This window comes from Staurois parvus, unplaced genomic scaffold (assembly GCF_062004578.1).
Source record: "Staurois parvus isolate SC_StPar_1 unplaced genomic scaffold, SC_StPar_1.0 ptg000011l, whole genome shotgun sequence".
NCBI classification, from domain to species: Eukaryota; Metazoa; Chordata; class Amphibia; order Anura; family Ranidae; genus Staurois; species Staurois parvus.
Genome location: NW_028317807.1, coordinates 3754173 through 3774378, shown reverse-complemented (window position 1 = coordinate 3774378; position 20206 = coordinate 3754173). Strand labels below are relative to the sequence as shown.

Here is a 20206-nt window from a genome sequence, read left to right as displayed (position 1 = left end):
TAATGCGGTGCGATTGTGATGCGGTGCGAATTCCACACCGCATTAGTGTGAACCCAGGATAAAGGATAAGTTTACATCAAAATTAATTAATGCACACAAAAAAAGTGCATTTACTGGAAAGTAAGATTGCTGGTGCCATGCAAGACTCCTGCAAACTTTCAGTGGAAGTTGTCTGCCCGTACACTGTACAAGCAATCAGTTTCACACTGACAGGAAGAATCAATGAACTACCAGTGTGCTCCGCAATGTTCATTGAGAACTACATGCCGACAGCTGCAAAGCCTGCCAGTACTTGTAGTTTACCATTCACAGAACCCTGTGGATGAATGACACGGATGAATGGGTGGAGCCCCGCACAGCTGTGTTTTGCAACAGCTAGCAGGTGAGAAGATCTCCCTCTAGCTGTCACAACGGGTATGCGGGGGGGGCGGTGCTACAGTAACCCGTTACATGTTACACCTTCAACATGTTACGAAAGGTGAACGCAGCTTTTATATTTGCTGCACTAGCAGCAACTTCCAAGCCATGTATGGTCACTTTGATCTGTCCTTTTTACAGACAACCTTTCTATGCAGAATTACACAGTCTGCATTGTGTTCAGTTACCATTTCATCAATCTGCTCTAAAAAAGGATAACAAATGGGAAAGATGAGACCAGCAACACAATACACATGTACAAAAGGCTCATAGATGTAACCCATTTTCTAGAAAAGACAAGCGCCTGGTTACTTCATTGATTCGTTTAATTATCATAAATGCTGATTCGTCCCGCTTTTTAAAGCAAAACAGAGAAAAGAGCAGTAACTCTGCAAAAGTGCAGTATCTTAGAGTAGCCAATCTGATTCCAGTTTATTGAAGTCAGATATGTAAAGATTAGCTAGGAAATAATGCCGGCCATACACTGTTCGAAAATTGGCTGATTTATCGGCCGAAAAAAAATCGGCAAATTTTCGCACTGTTAGTGGGTTAATTGGTCGGCCGTTTTTCGGATTTTTTGCACTTTGAGATTATCGGTCATGTTGGAAAATTTGCGGTCGATTTGGACGATCGGCCGATTTTCCCAGCAATGATGGCCAAATCAGCCGATCGTTTTAACCATAAAAAATCTGCACATGAGCCATGACCTGCAAGGGAAAGTTATGGGGTGAACTTTATGATTTAGTTGGCCGATTTTTTTAATCGTTGGTTTTAACGTCGGCCGAATGAACGACCGATTTTTTGTTTATCGTTTGAAAAATCGGCCGATGTTTGACCTGTCTATGGCCTGCATAAGTGTCTCTGCTATTAGAAATGTTTAGAATTGAGAAAGTACTGAGCATTGATGATAGTGCTGCAACTCATAGCTACGGATCACATTTCTCATTACTGTTGTCAGATAATCGCTGAGTTTGAATCTGGGTTAGGCTAGGTTTACACCTATGCAGGTTGCGTTTGAGACATTTCTGCATTGCGTTTTTGCCTTGTTTTTGATGCGTTTTGTTTTTTTATTTAATATTTTTATTGTTGCTAGGCAGATTTAAAATGCAAAACGCATCAAAAACGCTGCAAGAATGCAATACATGCTTTTCTGCAGCGTTTCCATTGAAGTCTATAGAACCAAAAGCGTTAAAAAAGTCCCTGACCCTTTCCAAAAAAAGCACTGGGTGAAGGCGTGCAGATGTGAACATGTCCCATAGGAAATATGTTAAATGGATAGACTGTACTGCGTTTCTGCAAAATGCTGCAGAAAATGCTTAGGTGTGAACCTAGGGTTAACGTACTCTTCACAATGACACTGCTTTTTGTACTGCTTTATTAAAATATCTAAGAGACAGCGTGTGCTCAATCATTAAAACAAGTTACTTTTTCTTTTATGTAGCTGTGTATTTTTTAAAAATATATTGCCATTTTGGTGCCACTAATGTTTATTTGACTGAATGAAATACTTAACAGGTTAGCATGTGTGATCATTCATACAGCATGTATAAATCAGATGTCTTAATCCCCAAAGAAAATATTTTGAATGGACCCATTCCCAGGTTTAATGTGATGATTTGTAATAGAAGTGATACTTACAGCTTCACTTCGTATGTGCGGCTCTGCTAGCTGCTGAAGAATGACATGGAAGATCTTGCTTTTTTCTGCTGGTAGCTGAGACACAGCTTCACAGAGAATGGATCGCACCAGGGCCAGGCTGCACGCAGCTCCAATAGTGATACCTGCACAGACAGATTTTTTCTCACATTCATTTTTGAACTAATAACTGTACTGTATTTCAAACAGAAGAAATCTACCCCTATCATGAGTCCTACAGCACAATACATAGGTGATATAAACACGTGTATAGACAACTTTGAAAAACATCATCATTGACTAATGACATCACAAATGATCAAAAAACAATAATGGTTGTCATTGAAATTGCCAGCTTGGGACTTTACCCCATCAATACTGAATAATAAAGTGTCCCAGTTCCCACAAAAACTTGCTCATCTACAGTAAGTGCTTGCTTACACTTGGCCAATGGTGGGTGGGTATGAAATGCACGTGGTTGCAGTGTGGCGGGACAGGCTTTTTGTGGCTAAAACTGTCAAACTCCTCTGAAAAGCCATCCACTATGGATCACTTTTTAGGGGGGCAGCAAGGTCTACCGGAACTGTAAACACAGCTTTATATTTTTGTTTATTTTTTTAGCTGTGAGTTGAAACTATGGTTTACTTTACACCAGACACCTCAAAGGGTTCCAATGTATAATATACTTACACGGTTCTTATAAGTGATCCTGTAAGCAGAGACAGCTGTATGATCAAGTCAATCTATCATACAGACATCTTACTTCAAGCAGTTCATTTGACATTCACCAAACATTCACCACAGGTAAATCTCCTGGTGCATGTGTTTTAAATGACAGTGATTGAATCTCCACCAATGAATGTTTGTTGAAAGTAACTCTTAAATCTGATTACTGAGGTTTTAGTTTAGAAAAAACAACTCGTACATTAACATCTTTTGCCTTAAAAGAAAAACACAATAACAGACCTTTCAATGATACAAACAGCTTTTTAACAGTTCTATTGACCACCAGCACAAGGGCGAAAAGTTCCACTGACCATCAGCACAAAGAGGAAAAGTTCCACTGACCACCAGCACAGAGAAGCAAAGTTCCACTGACCGCCAGCACAGAGGGGCAAAATTTCACTGACCACCAGCACAGAGAGGCAATATTCCACTGATCACCAGCACAAGGGGGCAAAGTTCCACTGACCACCAGCACAGAGGGGAAAAGTTCCACTGACCACCAGCGCAAGGGGGCAAATTTCCACTGACCCCCAGCACAAGGGGGCAAAATTCCATTGACCACCAGCAAAGAGAGGCAAAGTTCCACTGACCACCAGCGCAAGGGGGCAAATTTCCACTGACCCCCAGCACAAGGGGGCAAAATTCCATTGACCACCAGCAAAGAGGGGCAAAGTTCCACTGACCACCAGCACAAGGGGGCAAAGTTCCACTGACCACCAGCACAAAGGGGCAAAGTTACACTGACCACCAGCACAAAGGGGCAAAGTTCCACTGACCACCAGCACAGAGGGGCAAATTTTCACTGACCACCAGCACAGAGAGGCAATGTTCCACTGACCACCAGCACAGAGAAGCAAAGTTCCACTGACCGCCAGCACAGAGGGGCAAAATTTCACTGACCACCAGCACAGAGAGGCAATATTCCACTGATCACCAGCACAAGGGGGCAAAGTTCCACTGACCACCAGCACAGAGGGGAAAAGTTCCACTGACCACCAGCGCAAGGGGGCAAATTTCCACTGACCCCCAGCACAAGGGGGCAAAATTCCATTGACCACCAGCAAAGAGAGGCAAAGTTCCACTGACCACCAGCGCAAGGGGGCAAATTTCCACTGACCCCCAGCACAAGGGGGCAAAATTCCATTGACCACCAGCAAAGAGGGGCAAAGTTCCACTGACCACCAGCACAAGGGGGCAAAGTTCCACTGACCACCAGCACAAAGGGGCAAAGTTACACTGACCACCAGCACAAAGGGGCAAAGTTCCACTGACCACCAGCACAGAGGGGCAAATTTTCACTGACCACCAGCACAGAGAGGCAATGTTCCACTGACCACCAGCACAGAGGAGCAATGTTCCACTGACCACCAGCACAGAGGAGCAATGTTCTACTGACCATCAGCACAGAGGGGCAATGTTCCACTGACCACCAGCACAAAGGAGCAAAGTTCCACTGACCACCAGCACAAGGGGGCAAAGTTCCAGTGATCACAAGCACAAGGGGGCAAAGTTCCACTGATCACTAGCACAAGGGGGCAAAGTTCCACTGATCAGCAGCACAAGGGGGCATAGTTCCACTGACCACCATCACAAGGAGGCAAAGTTCCACTGACCACCAGCACAAGGGGGCAAGGTTCCACTGACCACCAGCACAAAGGGGCAAAGTTCCACTGACCACCAGCACAGAGGGGCAAATTTTCACTGACCACCAGCACAGAGGGGCATAGTTTCACTCACCACCAGCACAGAGAGGCAATGTTCCACTGACAGCCAGCACAAGGGGCCAAAGTTCCACTGAACACCAGCACAGAGGGGCAATGTTCCACTGACCACCAGCACAGAGGAGCAATGTTCTACTGACCACCAGCACAGAGGAGCAATGTTCTACTGACCATCAGCACAGAGGGGCAATGTTCCACTGACCACCAGCACAAAAGAGCAAAGTTCCACTGGCCACCAGCACAAGTGGGGAAAGTTCCAGTGATCACCAGCACAAGGGGGCAAAGTTCCACTGATCACCAGCACAAGGGGGCAAAGTTCCTTTGATCACCAGCACAAGGGGGCAAAGTTTCACTGACCTGCAGCACAGAGGGGCAAAGTTCTACCGACCACCAGCACAGAAGGGCAATGTTCCACTGACCACCATCACAGAAGGGCAATGATCCACTGACCACCAGCACAAAAGGGCAATGTTCCACTGACCACCAGCACAAAAGGGCAATGTTCCACTGACCACCAGCAGAAAAGGGCAATGTTCAACTGACCACCAGCTTTTGGCCTGCTCTGAAAGAGGCATCTGAGTGCATTTCCTACCTTGTGGGGGCTGCCACTAAAATCACAGCCAGTCCAAGCAAATATATATACAGTTGTGTTCAAAATAATAGCAGTGTGTTGAAAGAAGTGAATAAAGCTCAAAATCCTTCTAATAGCTTTTATTTCCATACACACAAATGCATTGGGAACACTACACATTATATTCCAAATCAAAACATGAAGAATAATATATCAAATTTGTGTTGCTCCTCTAAAAAAATTGAAGAAAAGTGAATATTAGACTGTTCAAAAAAATAGCAGTGTTTGTATTCTTCTTTACAAACTCAAACATTCACTATATAAACTAAAAAATTTTGAAGATTTTGCTTTCCTTTGAATCACTTAATTAATATTTAGTTGTATAAGCACTGTTTCTGAGAACTGCTGTACATCTGTGTTGCATGGAGTCAACCAACTTCTGGCACCTGTGAACAGGTATTCTGGCCCAGGATGATTGGACTACATTCCACATGTCTTTTCTATTTCTTGGTTTTGCCTCAGAAACTGCATTTTTTATGTCACCCCACAAGTTTTCTATTGGATTAAGATCCGGGGATTGGGCTGGCCACTCCATAACGTCAATCTTGTTGGTCTGGAACCAAGATGTTGCACGTTTACTGGTGTGTTTGGGGTCGTTGTCTTGTTGGAACGCCCATTTCAAGGGCATTTCCTCTTCAGCATAAGGCAGCATGACCTCTTCAAGTATTCTGATGTATTCAAACTGATCCATGATCCCTGGTATGGGATAAATAGGCCCAACACCGTAGTATGAGAAACATCCCCATATCATGATGCTTGCGCAACCATGCTTCACTGTCTTCACAGTGTACTGTGGCTTGAATTCAGTGTTTGGGGTCGTCTGACAAACTGTCTCTGGCCACTAGACCCAAAAAGAACAATCTTACTTTCATCAGTCCACAAAATATTCTCTTTAGGCCAGTCAATGTGCTCTTTGGCAAATTGTAATCTCTTCAGCACGTCTTTTTTTCAACATTGGGACTTTGCGGGGGCTTCTTGCAGATATAAATATAAATAAACAGCGCAAAATTAGATTATTAATCACTCATAAAATTAATAAAATAGGTGCATAAATTAATAGTGCTTATCCTCACTCATAAATAAAACACCCAAAAGTCCATGTGCTAAAAAATTATTAAATTATTAATATAAATGTGTAAACTTCTTTTCTTCAAACTTTCTTTAAGAGTAAAAAAGGAACTTCCACCTTCCACCCGTGCACAAACCAACATCAAATACACTCACCAGAACTTGGTGAGTAAAAAACCTTTAAGGAATTTTAGGGATCCTAAACCCTCCTTGGTGCCACACTAGAGGAAATCTTCACCATCTGAATAGACTCCACCGTTCAACCAGAAGAAAAAACTCACATAGTATAATATTGTCACACAATAGTAACTTTTTAAAACGGAGATTAAGGCCACTCACATGTTAATCACTTGATAAAGGCATATTTATTATATATAGTAGGCTTCAGTTCAGCAAGTATACAAACTTTTTCTTCCAGGACTCTCACATCCACAATGGAACAAAGCCAGGACTCCTCATAGACCAACACAGTTAACCAAGATGGCCGCTGGAACGCACCGCTCAGCATGCATTCCACTCACCGGAAATGATGTCAGGCGTACGGGGTGTGGACCGGAAATGCATCAACACGTTTCGCCCCTCCCATCGGGCGTTATCAAGACGCCCACCTCACCCGTCCTCACTCACTTAAATATCCGAGGAATACCCACCCCTCCGATATAATTGGTCAAACCACCTCCCAGGATAATTTTAGACACTGCTCCTCCCACTGTATGACGTGAGAGACCTTTACAATCAAATTTATGAGTGAGGATAAGCACTATTAATTTATGCACCTATTTTATTAATTTTATGAGTGATTAATAATCTAATTTTGCGCTGTTTATTTATATTTAGATTGTTTGTGTTTTTCACAATTTGCACAGCAGCAGTTTAGATTGATATTTTGAAGATTTGGCACAGGAATAAGTTTTTTTGTATATGCTTCTTGCAGATAGCTTGGTTTCACATAGGCGTCTTCTAATTGTAACAGTACTCACAGGTAACTTTAGACCTTTTTTGATCTTCCTGGAGCTGATTGTTGGCTGAGTCCTTGCCATTTTGGCTATTCTTCTATCCATTTAAATGGTAGTTTTTCGCTTTCTTCCACGTCTTTCAGGTTTTTGGTTGCCATTTTAAAGCATTTGTGATCATTTTAGCTGAGCAGCCTATCCTTTTCTGCACTTCTTTATATGTTTTCCCCTCTCCAATCAACTTTTTAATCAAGGTACGCTGTTCTTCTGAACAATGTCTGGAACGACCCATTTTCCTCAGAATTTCAGAGAGAAATGCACTGTAACCAGTATGTACAACATTTGCTGCCTTCCTTCCTTAACTAAGGGCAATAATTGCCACCTGTTTTTCAAAGAATGAATGACCTCACTAATAGAACTCCACACTTCTATTATTTTGAACATGCCCCTTTCAATTAGTGATTCAATTACACAGAATCAGCATCATGCATGTCATGACTGTTGGGTCTGCTGGATTTCTATTACTCTACTACACCTGCTAGTAAATTATGTGCCATGTAGAAATATAATTTCTACCAAAAACAGTGATTGTTCAGGTTAGTAATGTCTGACTGCTATTATTTTGAACACAACTGTATATATATATATATATATAATTTCCTTGGCAATGCACTGACCGGCCATGCAAAAGCTTGGACAAGTTGGGACTAATGAGTCGTGGCTTGTGACGTCATCGTCGGGCATCGATACTCCTTTCCGAGCATGTGCATTGGCACCTATGTGCGCCGCTATCCGATGCTCGGCTGCTGGGGTGACTTGGCTATCATGCTGACAGAGAGGGCTCTGCGTACCCGCTGCAACACGCGTGCCATAGGTTCGCCACCACTGTCCTAGGGCATAGTACAGATCACTTCCTCCACCTCTTTTCCATAACACAGGAGCAGGTGTTTTGTAGACCACAGATATATCTGGGAACAGTGTAACTGGTATAGCACAAGCAGACAGCACAGGAAGTTATAAGATCACAAGATTTTTGTCAGGATAAAAGAGTATTTTTTGCAATTATCAAACTGATTTACCAAAACACATTCACTGGAATATTTAAGAGACCAAAAGTGAGAAAATAAAAGAAGTTAATTACATCTAAATGCTGATTTGTTTTCTGATCACAGGTAACATTTTGGGGTGCCAGAACTGGATACATAATCACATCCATCAAGCCAAATTTTAATTTGACAGTAGGCTACATTGGTGGCATACTGTACATGCTAATATTAGATACTGTATGTGTATATCCAGTCTCTGTAATCTTTATGTCTTTGATAATTCCAGTAGTATGCATTTATCATTATTGAACTCAAACTAAACCATAAACTGTCAGGTATGAAACAATGGAGCTTTCATTGTTGGTGGCCTGGAACCAACACACAGCTAGTGAAGTCTGAAATTTCTGAATTCCCATCCAGCATACTCCATACAGGTCAATGATTCTGGTGGGAAGCCACAATCACATTGACAGCCCAAAAGGTTTCATCTTTACATACAGGTCAGCAATGGCAGCTTCCATATATCTCTCCTCGCAGGTTTACTTTACGTTAACAATGTCTATTCTTGCAAAATGATGATCATTTTAAGTCTTTAAGACACAAAATCCTAACATCATATATAAAATAACCTATATTTTTCAGAAACAACTCTTCATACACTTTAAACTCTGTGTACACTTTTAAGTCAGCAGACTGCAGCAGATCCGAAGAGCACAGAATACCTGGGGTCATAAACACTTGAAGGCCAATCCTGATATATAAAGCTCTGTGGAGATGTTCTGGTTCCTTTTTGTCCTCGAGCCTAATCTTTAACACAAAATGTCATGCTGACAAATTGGCATTGAAGAACTCACTAAACTGACCTGTAATTCTGCATTTCTTTGAAGGTACAAAAAAATATTATGTAGAAAAATACACATAAATTGTGACCTGTTAAAAGTGCTTTGAAAATTTAATTATACATGCAATAATGCATCTTTTACTGTAAATTATAAGGACATCAAAGTCCAAGAGTCAATTACCTGGTTAAATTAAAGTGACTCTAAGCAATATCCTTATTCTCAAAAAATTATCTGTACACATCCACTACCTAATGGCCCTATAATTTATTTTTAATTAAATAATTTCTTACTGTGTTTTTATGCCTCCTTATAACATATTTCATAAGCTTGTGAACCTCTCCTTTTCCTCATTGCATATTAATTATGGTACACAGCTCTATGCACACCACACATCCCATTGTCCATAGTCCATCTTTGGAGCATGCAAGAGAGGGTGGCTATGCTCCTACATACTGTGGACAAAGCCACACACTAAGAGGAAGTTAGAACACAAAAGCAAAAAAAAAGTAATTTGGAGATTTGGAAGAGGCAGTGAACATGTTGTTCTCCACAGTACAGATCACATCTTTATTAATCACACAAACCTACTACAACTCCTCCTACTATCTCTTAAAGATCCTAAATCAGAAATGCCATAACATTTTCTTAAAATAGCAATATACAGAACCTAATAAATAAACAATATTCCTTCCCACCCCCTTACACTTCAACACTTGGTAACATTATAAAGTACATAGTCAGTCAGGTGCCTAAGTTAAATTTTGATGCATTCTGGACTCAAATTCCACTTTTCAGATTAAAGAGAATGGGAGTTGTTGTCTGGGCTTCCAGATGTTTTGGCTGTGTGGTAGGGCTAGACACATCATTCTAGGAGAGCCAATTAGGAGTAGTGTCCTACCTGGCCAAAGAATCTTCAATAGATACTAACCTGCTCACATGACAAGTTGATCCTTCCTCCAAGCTACCGGTTATGGGTCCCAATTGACTGTGGATTAAACTATGACTTAGTTGGTGGCTTCCTTATCTTCACCCACTGAACAGGAATAAGGGTTGCTGTCTTGGTATTTCTTTTTGCATCACTATAAGTTTTTGCATTGACCTGGTTCCTCTCAACTCTAGCTCACAGGTTTTGGGGTTCTGATATTTTATTTGGTGGCTTCAAACTTATAGTAGGGTTTGTAGATCACAACCTGTCAGTTTTGTAGGCAATTCCCCAGTGGTGCTATGAGGAGCTGACTTGTAGTGTTGTAGAACAGCAGTTATAGCTTTGTTGAAGAGAAGTCCTTCATCAGATGTTTCTTTAGGCAATTTTTAGATGTCTGGTAAAACTTTCCATACTTCCATTGGCCTGTGGATGATATTGTGGTGTTAAGCTGTGCTTTATTCCCTTTGATTTAAGTAGTCTCAAACTCTTTTGAAATTAATTGTGGACCCTTGTTAGTAATGATTTCCAGTGGTAGTCCCCACCTTGACAACTTTAGCAGTCATACCTTCTGCTGTAGCCATCTCTTGCCATTTTGAGTTCATATCATAGGCTACCAAATAGTACCTTTGGTGGTTTGATGCTACTTTAATATCTCCACATACATCCAATTGGATTGTATTTCATGGGCCTTTTGTCAAACATCTGACTTGCAATGGAGTAGCCTTTTTCCTCTGATTTCTGCCACTGAGCACAGTTCACAATTGTGAGCTAAAGTTTCTATTTGGTTGTCCATACCAGGCCACCACACTGCTTCTCTGTAAAGTTGTTTTGCCCATACCACACTGAGATTACCTTCATGAGTCATTTTTAGAAGTGATTGCTTCAGTGCATCTGGAATTACTGCCCTTTGTATTCTTAAAAGGCAACACCTTTTTGCAAGTGACAACTCATTTATTTGATACTTTTGCTTTGAAGATATCCAGGTAAAGCAGATGGCCACTCACTAAAAAAGTTACTTAGCATTTCTTCGATCACTGGATGATTCTGAGATGCAGTCACGAGGACCTGTGGTGTAAACTATAAAGACTGGTGAACTGGATATCTCAAGTGGCTGCTCTTCTTCTTGGTCTTCCTCTTCTGGATTGACATAAAAGAGGTTTAGAGGAGTGACAGGTTTGGAAGTTTGTCCCAACTGAGGTTGAATATTAGGAGGTTTATTGAAGCATTTAGTTTACAGATAAAAATCCAAGTCATCTCAAGAGAATTGCCTCCCCCTTTATCAGGGCTGTGCAGGTTGCTGTGGTCGGTTCTGACCTACCGCGGATGAGAGCCTTTTGGTACTGTCAAATCATAAAAATTTGGTTGAATGGAGCCGAGTCTTTATGATCTGACAGCACCACAAGGCTCTCATCTGCAGTTGATCCACATTTTTCAGACCCATACCGACCACAGCAACCTGCACAGCCCCGAGGAAGAGGGAAGAATTTCTTCTGAAGCATGTTGGCTTTTTACCTGAAAACTGTTGGTGCAGATGTTATATGGTGTTTCAAGTCATGTACTTGTGTCCACTGCCATTCTGCAGCCTTTTTGAGTAAAGCACCCAAAAGTGTTGTGATTTCAGCATAGTCAACTACAAACCTTAATTATTAGTTTGTGAATCCTAGAAATGAAGCCAGTTCTACTTTATCTTTTGGCCTGAGTAATTTGTGAACAGCATCAATGTTGGATTGCAAGGGTTATATGCAAGGGTTATATACCCAGTGATGAGAGTTTGTGGTCTACAAAGTCAGCCTCAGTTAGTGAAAAAACAAATGTTTCCTACTTTAAGGTGAGGTTGTATTCCATCAGTTTAGGGATTGAATTGTGTTCCCTTAGAGAGAGTGCATGGATAAGGATATCATCCAAGTAAATTGTTACACCAGGTACTTCTGCAAAAACAGTGACCAGTATTTTTTGGAAACAGCTCAGAGCTGAGCACAATCCAAAAGACATGTGCTAATGTGAAAATTCCCTGGATGTGTTATGAAAGCTATTAGGTTTTTGGTCTGCAATGCAAGTGGGATTTGTAAATAGTCTTTACGGAGGTCTAATTTAGTGAAGATTTTTGACCCATGACATTAGGAAATTAAATCCTCTGTAGTAGGCAATGGGCAAAATTCTGCTACTATTGCTTTGTTTACCATAACTAGGTTTGAAATCCACGGGGAGACATCAATATGTTCTATGGTAATCTCTTGCAGGAGTTTTTGCAGCTCTTCCTCAAAATGCCAAGGGGGGCTTGTGCAGGGGCTGCATCACTGGAGAATGAGTGTATCTGAATGTTCATCACTGGATTAATTAGAGAATTTGTGAATGCGACCTAGTCTAGACACTTATAATGTGTAATGTATACAAATGTGCTGTGCAGAAAACTAAATTAGAATCTGTGAAAACATAACTTGCAGTATTAACAAAAAAATCCACCGTCAAAGAGTGTGTAAATATGTGTGACTCAGAACATCACAAGGACAAAAACAACCCATATATACATACAATAGAATAAATACATACATAAATAAAAATATTAAATATATAAAGTCTAATAATGTAAATATGAATAGTCCCAAATAAAAAAAGGAAATCCCAAATAGTGCAAGATCATGTTTCCTCCATGAAAGTGTTCTCCAGGTCTCCACCTTCCCACAGATGGCAAGCTCTCACCTCCAGTATTCACTACAAAGGTTAATCAAGCATGTTGTCAGGCACCAAGACCCAGAGAATGTCTTCAAGCTACTCCAGCTTGTATATGCAATCAGCCTGAGGAATCACAAGACCCAGCTCCACAATCACATCACACTCCGTAAAGTTGAGCAAAAAAGGATATCCATCCCTCAGGCTCAAAAGGAAGAGAAGCAAACCATAGTACTCACTGCTAAAAAGGCTTTAATATAACCAATAAAATTCACTCACATGTAGTCCAGACACAGTCTATCAGGCATATTTCAGCATCTGTCTGATCTCAGAGAAATTGTTAAACACCTGCAGTATTCTGACTAACAGAACTGAACTCCATTTTGTCACACTGCCCAATGAATAATAAAAGAAAAACATTGGTGGCCCCTTGAAGAAAGCACAACAGTTCTTAGAACACAACAGATTAACTTTTATGATGTTAATCTTTTACCAGACCTAGGGCACCCTCTTCTGGGTCTGTGCTCTCATTCAATAAAAGTCAAGTTCAAGTCAGACAAGGATGTACCGTATTTGCCTGCGTATAAGACGACTTTTTGACCCTTGAAAATCTTCTCAACAGTCGGGGGTCGTCTTATACGCCGGTACACATGTTTAGGGGGGCTGCGGCATTAAGTACAGGGGTTTGCAGGGGCTGATGTCTCTTACCTGGATCCAGTCCCACGACGATCCGGTCCAGGAAGCACGGCGTCTCCTTCAATTCGGCCACTGGATGTTCGTGCGGCTGCTCGGCTCCGCCTCCTCACCGGTGATTGGCCGCCAGAACTGTAGCTCAGGAAAGGCACACAGGCGGCCAATCACCGGCGAGGGGGCGGAGCCGAGCGGCCCCGCGAAAATTGAGTGCCGGAGCAGCAGGTAAGTGTTCTGTGTAGAGGTGCTGCTGCAACCACATATGCTGGCTGCAGCAGCACCATACGAGAACAGGGTCAGCAAGTCTCAGTGGGAGGAATAGTGCCCCATCATTGGTGTCACTGACACCAATGATGGGGCACTATTCCCCCCCCCCCACTGACACCAACGATGGGGCACTATTCCACCCCCCACTGACACCAATGATGGGGCACTATTCCACCCCTCACTGACACCAATGATGGGACACCATTCCTCCCACTGACATCAATGATGGGGCACTATTCCTCCCACTGACACCAATGATGGGGCACTATTCCTGCCACTGATACCAATGATGGGGTACCATTCCTGCCACTGATACCAATGATGGGGCACCTATTCCCCCCACTGATACCAATGATGGGGCACTATTCCTCCCACTGATACCAATGATGGGGCACTATTCCTGCCACTGATACCAATGATGGGGCACTATTCCTCCCACTGACACCAATGATGGGGCACTGTTCCTCCCACTGACACCAATGATGGAGCACTATTCCTCCACTGATACTAATGATAGGGCACTATTCCTCCACTGATACTAATGATAGGGCACTATTCCTGCCACTAATGCCAATGATGGGGCACTATTCCTGCCACTAATACCAATGATGGGGCACTATTCCTCCCACTGACATCAATGATGGGGCACTATTCCTCCCACTGGTGTGCATTGGAAGAGGGGTAGTCTTATACGGCGAGTATAGCCCAAACACTACATTTTAGCAGGAAAAGTAGGGGGGTCGTCTTATACGCCCAGTCGTCTTATACGCCGGCAAATACGGTAAGTTGCTGTGAAATTTCTCTTTCAATCCTGCTGAGATAGCCTCTCTTTTCCTTCCTTACAAATGGCAGGATTGCTCTCCAATACGGTCTTTGTAATCCAAAGCCAATACAGTCTTTATAATGCAAAGGCACCCTGGATTGTCCCCAAAATAAAGGGAAGTTAAGGCAAACCCAGCAGGGCAAAAATATTTAATGGAACCAGGAAACAAGAAATGTTAGTGACCAAGGGGCCTCTTACTACAGCAACCCTCGAACTCCAGATGTTTCCATTTAGGTTTATGAAAGGGTCCTTCCTGGCAAGCTAGCACCCAGCAGTAGTAGCCAGTGATACGTGCCTGATGGTCAAGGGTCTGCTGATGGTCACAGTTATTCACCATGTCCAGCAAGTGAACACCGATCCCTAGTGTAGACTCCCATGATCCAGGTCCCCTCACATGCATAATTGCACAGAGTATAATGGCAGCAGCAGTCACTGATGAGCCTTCTTCTCCTGTGCAGCACAACACCAGATGCAAAGTCTGGCCACACACCACTGTTCCCCCTTCGCTGAAACCTTACCCTAATGAAAGTCGTGAACATTCACTTTGCAAAGAATGCCCAATAACAGACACTAAAAAATAGAAACATTATTTTCCTTGGATGTGTTTGGATGATGAAAGGTAACAGATACTTCACCTCATTCACTAAGCTAAGGGAAACACACAAAGTAAAAAATGTCCTTGTTAAGTAAACAGCCTATGTGCTTTTAGTAAATCAAGCCCTTGGCATTTCTCTGAATTTTCTTTTACTTTTGATGATAACAGTAAACAGGACAAATGGAGAGGATGAATCTCCCTAGGAGGGGCACAGACAGCTATGAAAAATGACAGGTATTTTAATCCCTCCACATTCCATCCAAACAAAAAGAATTCCAGTCACATCCTACTATACCTAAAAGTGCTCCCACCCCCATGCTAAGCCTTTCCCTGTAAAGGAAATATGTCTATAATTAACTATGCTAAGGGCATTCTGGTGTGATCACATGATCTCTCCAGTGGCTTCAGTGAATAGGAGAAACCACTGATAAAGGCTGCAGAGCCTGGGCGATAATATCACCCACTGGCTTACTATGGGGCATCCATCGTTGGCTATCACTCCTATACACTGAAGCAAGTGCTGGGAGCCGATTATGTGACTGGACCAGAGTGCCTAGGGTATAGATAAGTATAGACATCTTTCCTTTACAGGATAGTCAGAATAGACTTAGAATGGGTGTAAGAGCTCGTTTAATTATAGTTAGGATTCGACAGGAATTCTACGTTAACGGTTTCCCATCCAGCCAAGGTAGATAAACAAGCGGGAGCTCTGTTTTTCAGGAATGACATACAGGTACAGCCTCATGTTCACACTCCTTGCACACACACCCTGGGATACACAGCAATGCAATCTGTGACTTATAGACACAGTTGATCATGGTGCTCAGCACCAGGCCACTGTGGCTGGCCCAGGTACCATGTGATCGCTGTGACCAATCACAGCAATCACATGACCACAAGTGAACAACTGTTATGGATGGCTTTCATTCATGATTTAATTGCATACTATTGTGATCTCTGTGATTGATCACAGTGATCACATGGTAAAAGGCCAATTACAGCAGCCCTGTAAAGGGCCAATCACAGCTGCCCTGCACCATGTGATAGCTGTAGCCAATCACAGAAATCACAAAAAGTAAACAGTGAGTCAAGAATGAAAGCTATTCATGGAAGTTAAAATTATTACTTTTACAGTGATCACTGTAATAAGGAATTATAGTGTAAAAAAAGAAAATAATAAAAACAAATCATGATTACATTCCCAGAGTAGTACAGTGTCACTATGTTTAAAAACAAAACAAAAATAATGTAAAAAAAAAAAGCTAATTTTTTTTACATACTGCCACCAGTCAGTGTCACTGCCACCACCATACAAGTTATATTGTCCCCAATCATAGCCACACCAGTTACAGGATCCCTGATTACCGCCACAGAAGTTACAGTGTCCCTGAACACCACCACACCAGTCATATTGTCACTAATCACTGCCAGAACAGTTACAGTGTCTCTGATCATCACAGTCATTGTGCCACAATAAGGACTTCTTCACATGTGTGATGTTTGGATCGCTCTTCAGAGAGCATTTGACAGGCAGTGAGGAGGCATTGTATAGCCTCATAATCACCCTCTGTAACCTCTTGGACCCCGTAACAACATACCCCATTTACTTGAATTAATTGGTCACAAATGGTGGGCGTACATGGGGTATAATTCCTGCCACAGCTAAGCATCACAACCACAGCAACTGTACACCCCCAGCTACTTCCTCTGCAGCTAAAGGGGGTAGCCGAAGATGGGTGGTAAAAATGCATCTGAACCACAAGGTTTTAACACCCCCCACCCCCAACCTCATGTGTGAATGAACCATAATAGTGCAGCTAGTCACAATTCTGGAATCACCACCACACTAGCCACAATGTCGCTAGAACAGTATCCTAGAATCAATGTTCCTGATTTGCCTGTATATTGGTCACATTTCTGCTTGTTGCCTGGACTGATCCTTTGCCCATTTGTTGACCCTGTCTCTGCGTGTGCCTGAACTGACCCATCTGCACAACTGACTATGTTCCTGCAAGACACCAGTCCCAGCCATCCCCTGCGGACAACTGCACTCCTGGAACCACAGGAACACTTACAGTATTTATTTTCCTTTCTTTAGCCTCCTGCACTTCAGGACAGTGAATATGGCATTCCTGGGGGTAACCTTGTACCAGTAGGCTATGCTTGCTTTGCTTTTAGGAACTGGGACTGCTATAGGTGATGCTACACTAAGCTATATTTCCTGACCACTCAGATAGAGGCGACCATTACAGTACATTGCTTTTGATACAATTGGTTGATTTGTGTGATACTCAAGATATAATGTTTGATATATAATCAGTCCAGGCATTGAAAAAGTCTCACACATGTGCTATCACCAAACTCAGAAGGAAGAGGAGAATGTGTTTTGGGTTAGTTTTGGAAGTAAAACTTTGTGTAATTTTCATTTTCTTCCTGCATTTTCTAAAAATGTGTGGCAAAAATGAAGTCTTCAAACTTCAGACTCAGAAAGGTAGAAAATACCTTAGGGTGTTTGTTTCCAAAATATGGTAATTGTGTGGATGTTTCCTCTGTCGTGGGCCTCTAAAAATTTGATAGGTAGTCAGGAAATTAGATGCATAATTTGTGCTCCTAGAAAGCCTGAAGCTGCTCCTTGGATTTTGGGCCATGCTGTGTGGCTAGGCTGTGAAAAAGTCAGATACATGTGGTATCCCCATACTTGGGAGGAAGCAGAATGTGTTTTGGGGTGTAATTCTTAGTATGTCTATGATGTGTGTTAGAAATATCTAATTAATTGACAACTTGGTGTAAAAAAATACATTTTCTTTTCTTTCCTGCCTTTTCCAAAGACTTGTGGCAAATTTTTACATTTCAAAAGACTCACCGTGCCTCTTAGAAAATACCTTGCTTTTCAAAAAGAGGTACATTTGTGGGTGTTTCCACTGTCGTGGTGCTCCAGGGCCTCCAAAAATGTGATAGGTAGTTGGAAATTAGATATGTAATGTATGTGTAATTTATGCTTCCCTGAAGCATCAAAGGTGCTCCCTGGATTTTGGACTCCTCTATGCATCTAGGCTGTGAAAAAGTCTCACATATGTGGTATCATCGTACTCAGGAGGCATAGCAAAATGTGTTTTGGGGTGTAATTGCACATATGCCTGTGCTATGTGTGAGAAATAACTTGTCAAAATGAAATTTTTTAACATGATTATTTAATTTCTCCATTTTCCAAAAAACTGTGACAAAAAAATTACAACTTCAAAAAACTCACCATGCCTCTTACTAACTACCTTGGACTGTCTATTTTCCATAAAGGGGACATTTGGGGGGTATATGTTCCCCTCCTGGTATTTTAGGGCCTCAAGAAATAGGATAGGCCATCAGTACATCAGGACTGATCAATTTTCAAATACTGTATATATACCATAGTTTGTAGATTCTGTAATTTTCACACAAACTAAATAATATACACTGATTTGGGTTATTTTTACCAATGAAATGGAGCAGAATACATTGTGGCCTAAATTTATTAAGAACAGTTATTTATTCGCAAATGTTTGTAACAGGAACTAAGAAAAACCTTTTTCTTCTATTTTAGGTTTTTGTTTTTTTTTTTCTTTATATAGCAAAATAATAAAAAAAAGTGTGGTTATTAAATACCACCAAAAGAAAAGCTCTAAAAATGGCCTGGGTAGGAAGGGGGTAAAAGTGTCTGGTATTGAAGTAGTTAAAAAAGTTTCAAACGTAGAAGTTTTTTTTCTACCTTAACGCATTCTTAGCATTAAGGTAAAAAAAACATCTGAGTGTAGCCGCCCCCATCCCACCCTTATACTTATCTGAGCCAAATCACGATCCAGCGCTGTGCTGAAAGTAGCGGCTCTCTCCGCTCTCTCTATCCTCACTGGCCATGGGGGCAACAACAAGAGTTAGTGGCTCCTGCTGCTGTCAATCACAGCCTCTGAGGAGATAATGGTGGTGAGGCCAAACCATGATGTGAGTGTCAATGGACACACAAACCGCTGCTTGGGATCAAGCCCGCATGAGTGCCTCCATAGCAAGCTTTGCTATGAGGGCACGCAGAAAGGGAAAGGAGCCTGGAGCACCAGAAGGGGGACTCCAGAGGAGGAGGATTCCATCCCATTGCACAGAGCAGGTAAGTATAACATGTTTGTTATTTTTTTTATTGTTTCCTATACAGTCCAGCTACTTCAGTAAAGAATTGTCACTATTCATTTATGACACTTACCTTTCTCAGCAAAATTTACAATGCTCAGCTCTGGGACTCTGGCTGGGGAGATGATAATGGGATAAAATGATCCAGTTAGATTCACCGGGGGTCCTGTAAAAAAAAAATGATACACTAATAAAATGAACAACACAGAACTGGCATATCAATATGCACATACAGTCGGGCTAAAAAGTATTTAGTCAGCCACCAATTGTGCAAGTTCTCCCACTTAAAAAGATGAGAGAGGCCTGTAATTGGCATCATAGGTAGACCTCAACTATGAGAGACAAAATGAGAAAAAAAATCCAGACAATCACATTGGCTGATTTGGAAAGAATTTATTTGCAAATTATGGTGGAAAATAAGTATTTGGTCAATATCAAAAGTTCATCTCATACTTTGTTATATATCCTTTGTTGGCAATGACAGAGGTCAAACGTTTCCTGTAAGTCTTCACAAGGTTGGCACACACTGTTGCTGGTATGTTGGCCCATTCCTCCATGTAGATCTCCTCTAGAGCAGTGATGTTTTGGGGCTGTCGCTGGGCAACACGGACTTTCAACTCCCTCCAAAGGTTTTCTATGGGGTTGAGATCTGGAGACTGGCTAGGCCACTCCAGGACCTTGAAATGCTTCTTACGAAGCCACTCCTTCGTTGCCCGGGCGGTATGTTTGGGATCATTGTCATGTTGGAAGACCCAGCCACGTTTCATCTTCAATGCCCTTGCTGATGGAAGGAGGTTTGCACTCAAAATCTCACGATGCATGGCCCCATTCATTCTGTCCTGTACATGGATCAGTCGTCATGGTCCCTTTGCGGAGAAACAGCCCCAAAGCATGATGTTGCCACCCCCATGTTTCACAGTAGATATGGTGTTCTTTGGATGCAACTCAGCATTCTTTCTCCTCCAAACATGACGAGTTGTGTTTCTACCAAACAGTTCTATTTTGGTTTCATCTGACCATATGACATTCTCCCAGTCCTCTTTTG

The 20206-nt window shown here is 42.0% G+C and overlaps 1 protein-coding gene across 2 annotated transcripts in view; it reads right to left on the bottom strand.

Annotated features, from left to right (window-relative positions):
* Positions 1 to 20206, bottom strand: part of LOC149473718 (aldehyde oxidase-like) — a 135368-nt gene that overhangs the window by 84226 nt on the left and 30936 nt on the right. For both annotated transcript variants that reach the window (XM_089670206.1, XM_089670213.1), the window contains exons 3-4: positions 19235 to 19327; positions 2056 to 2198 (exon numbers count right to left, since the gene is read on the bottom strand). In XM_089670206.1, the coding sequence (XP_089526332.1) occupies positions 2056 to 2198; positions 19235 to 19327 (236 nt within the window). The remainder of the gene's footprint in view (positions 1 to 2055; positions 2199 to 19234; positions 19328 to 20206) is intronic.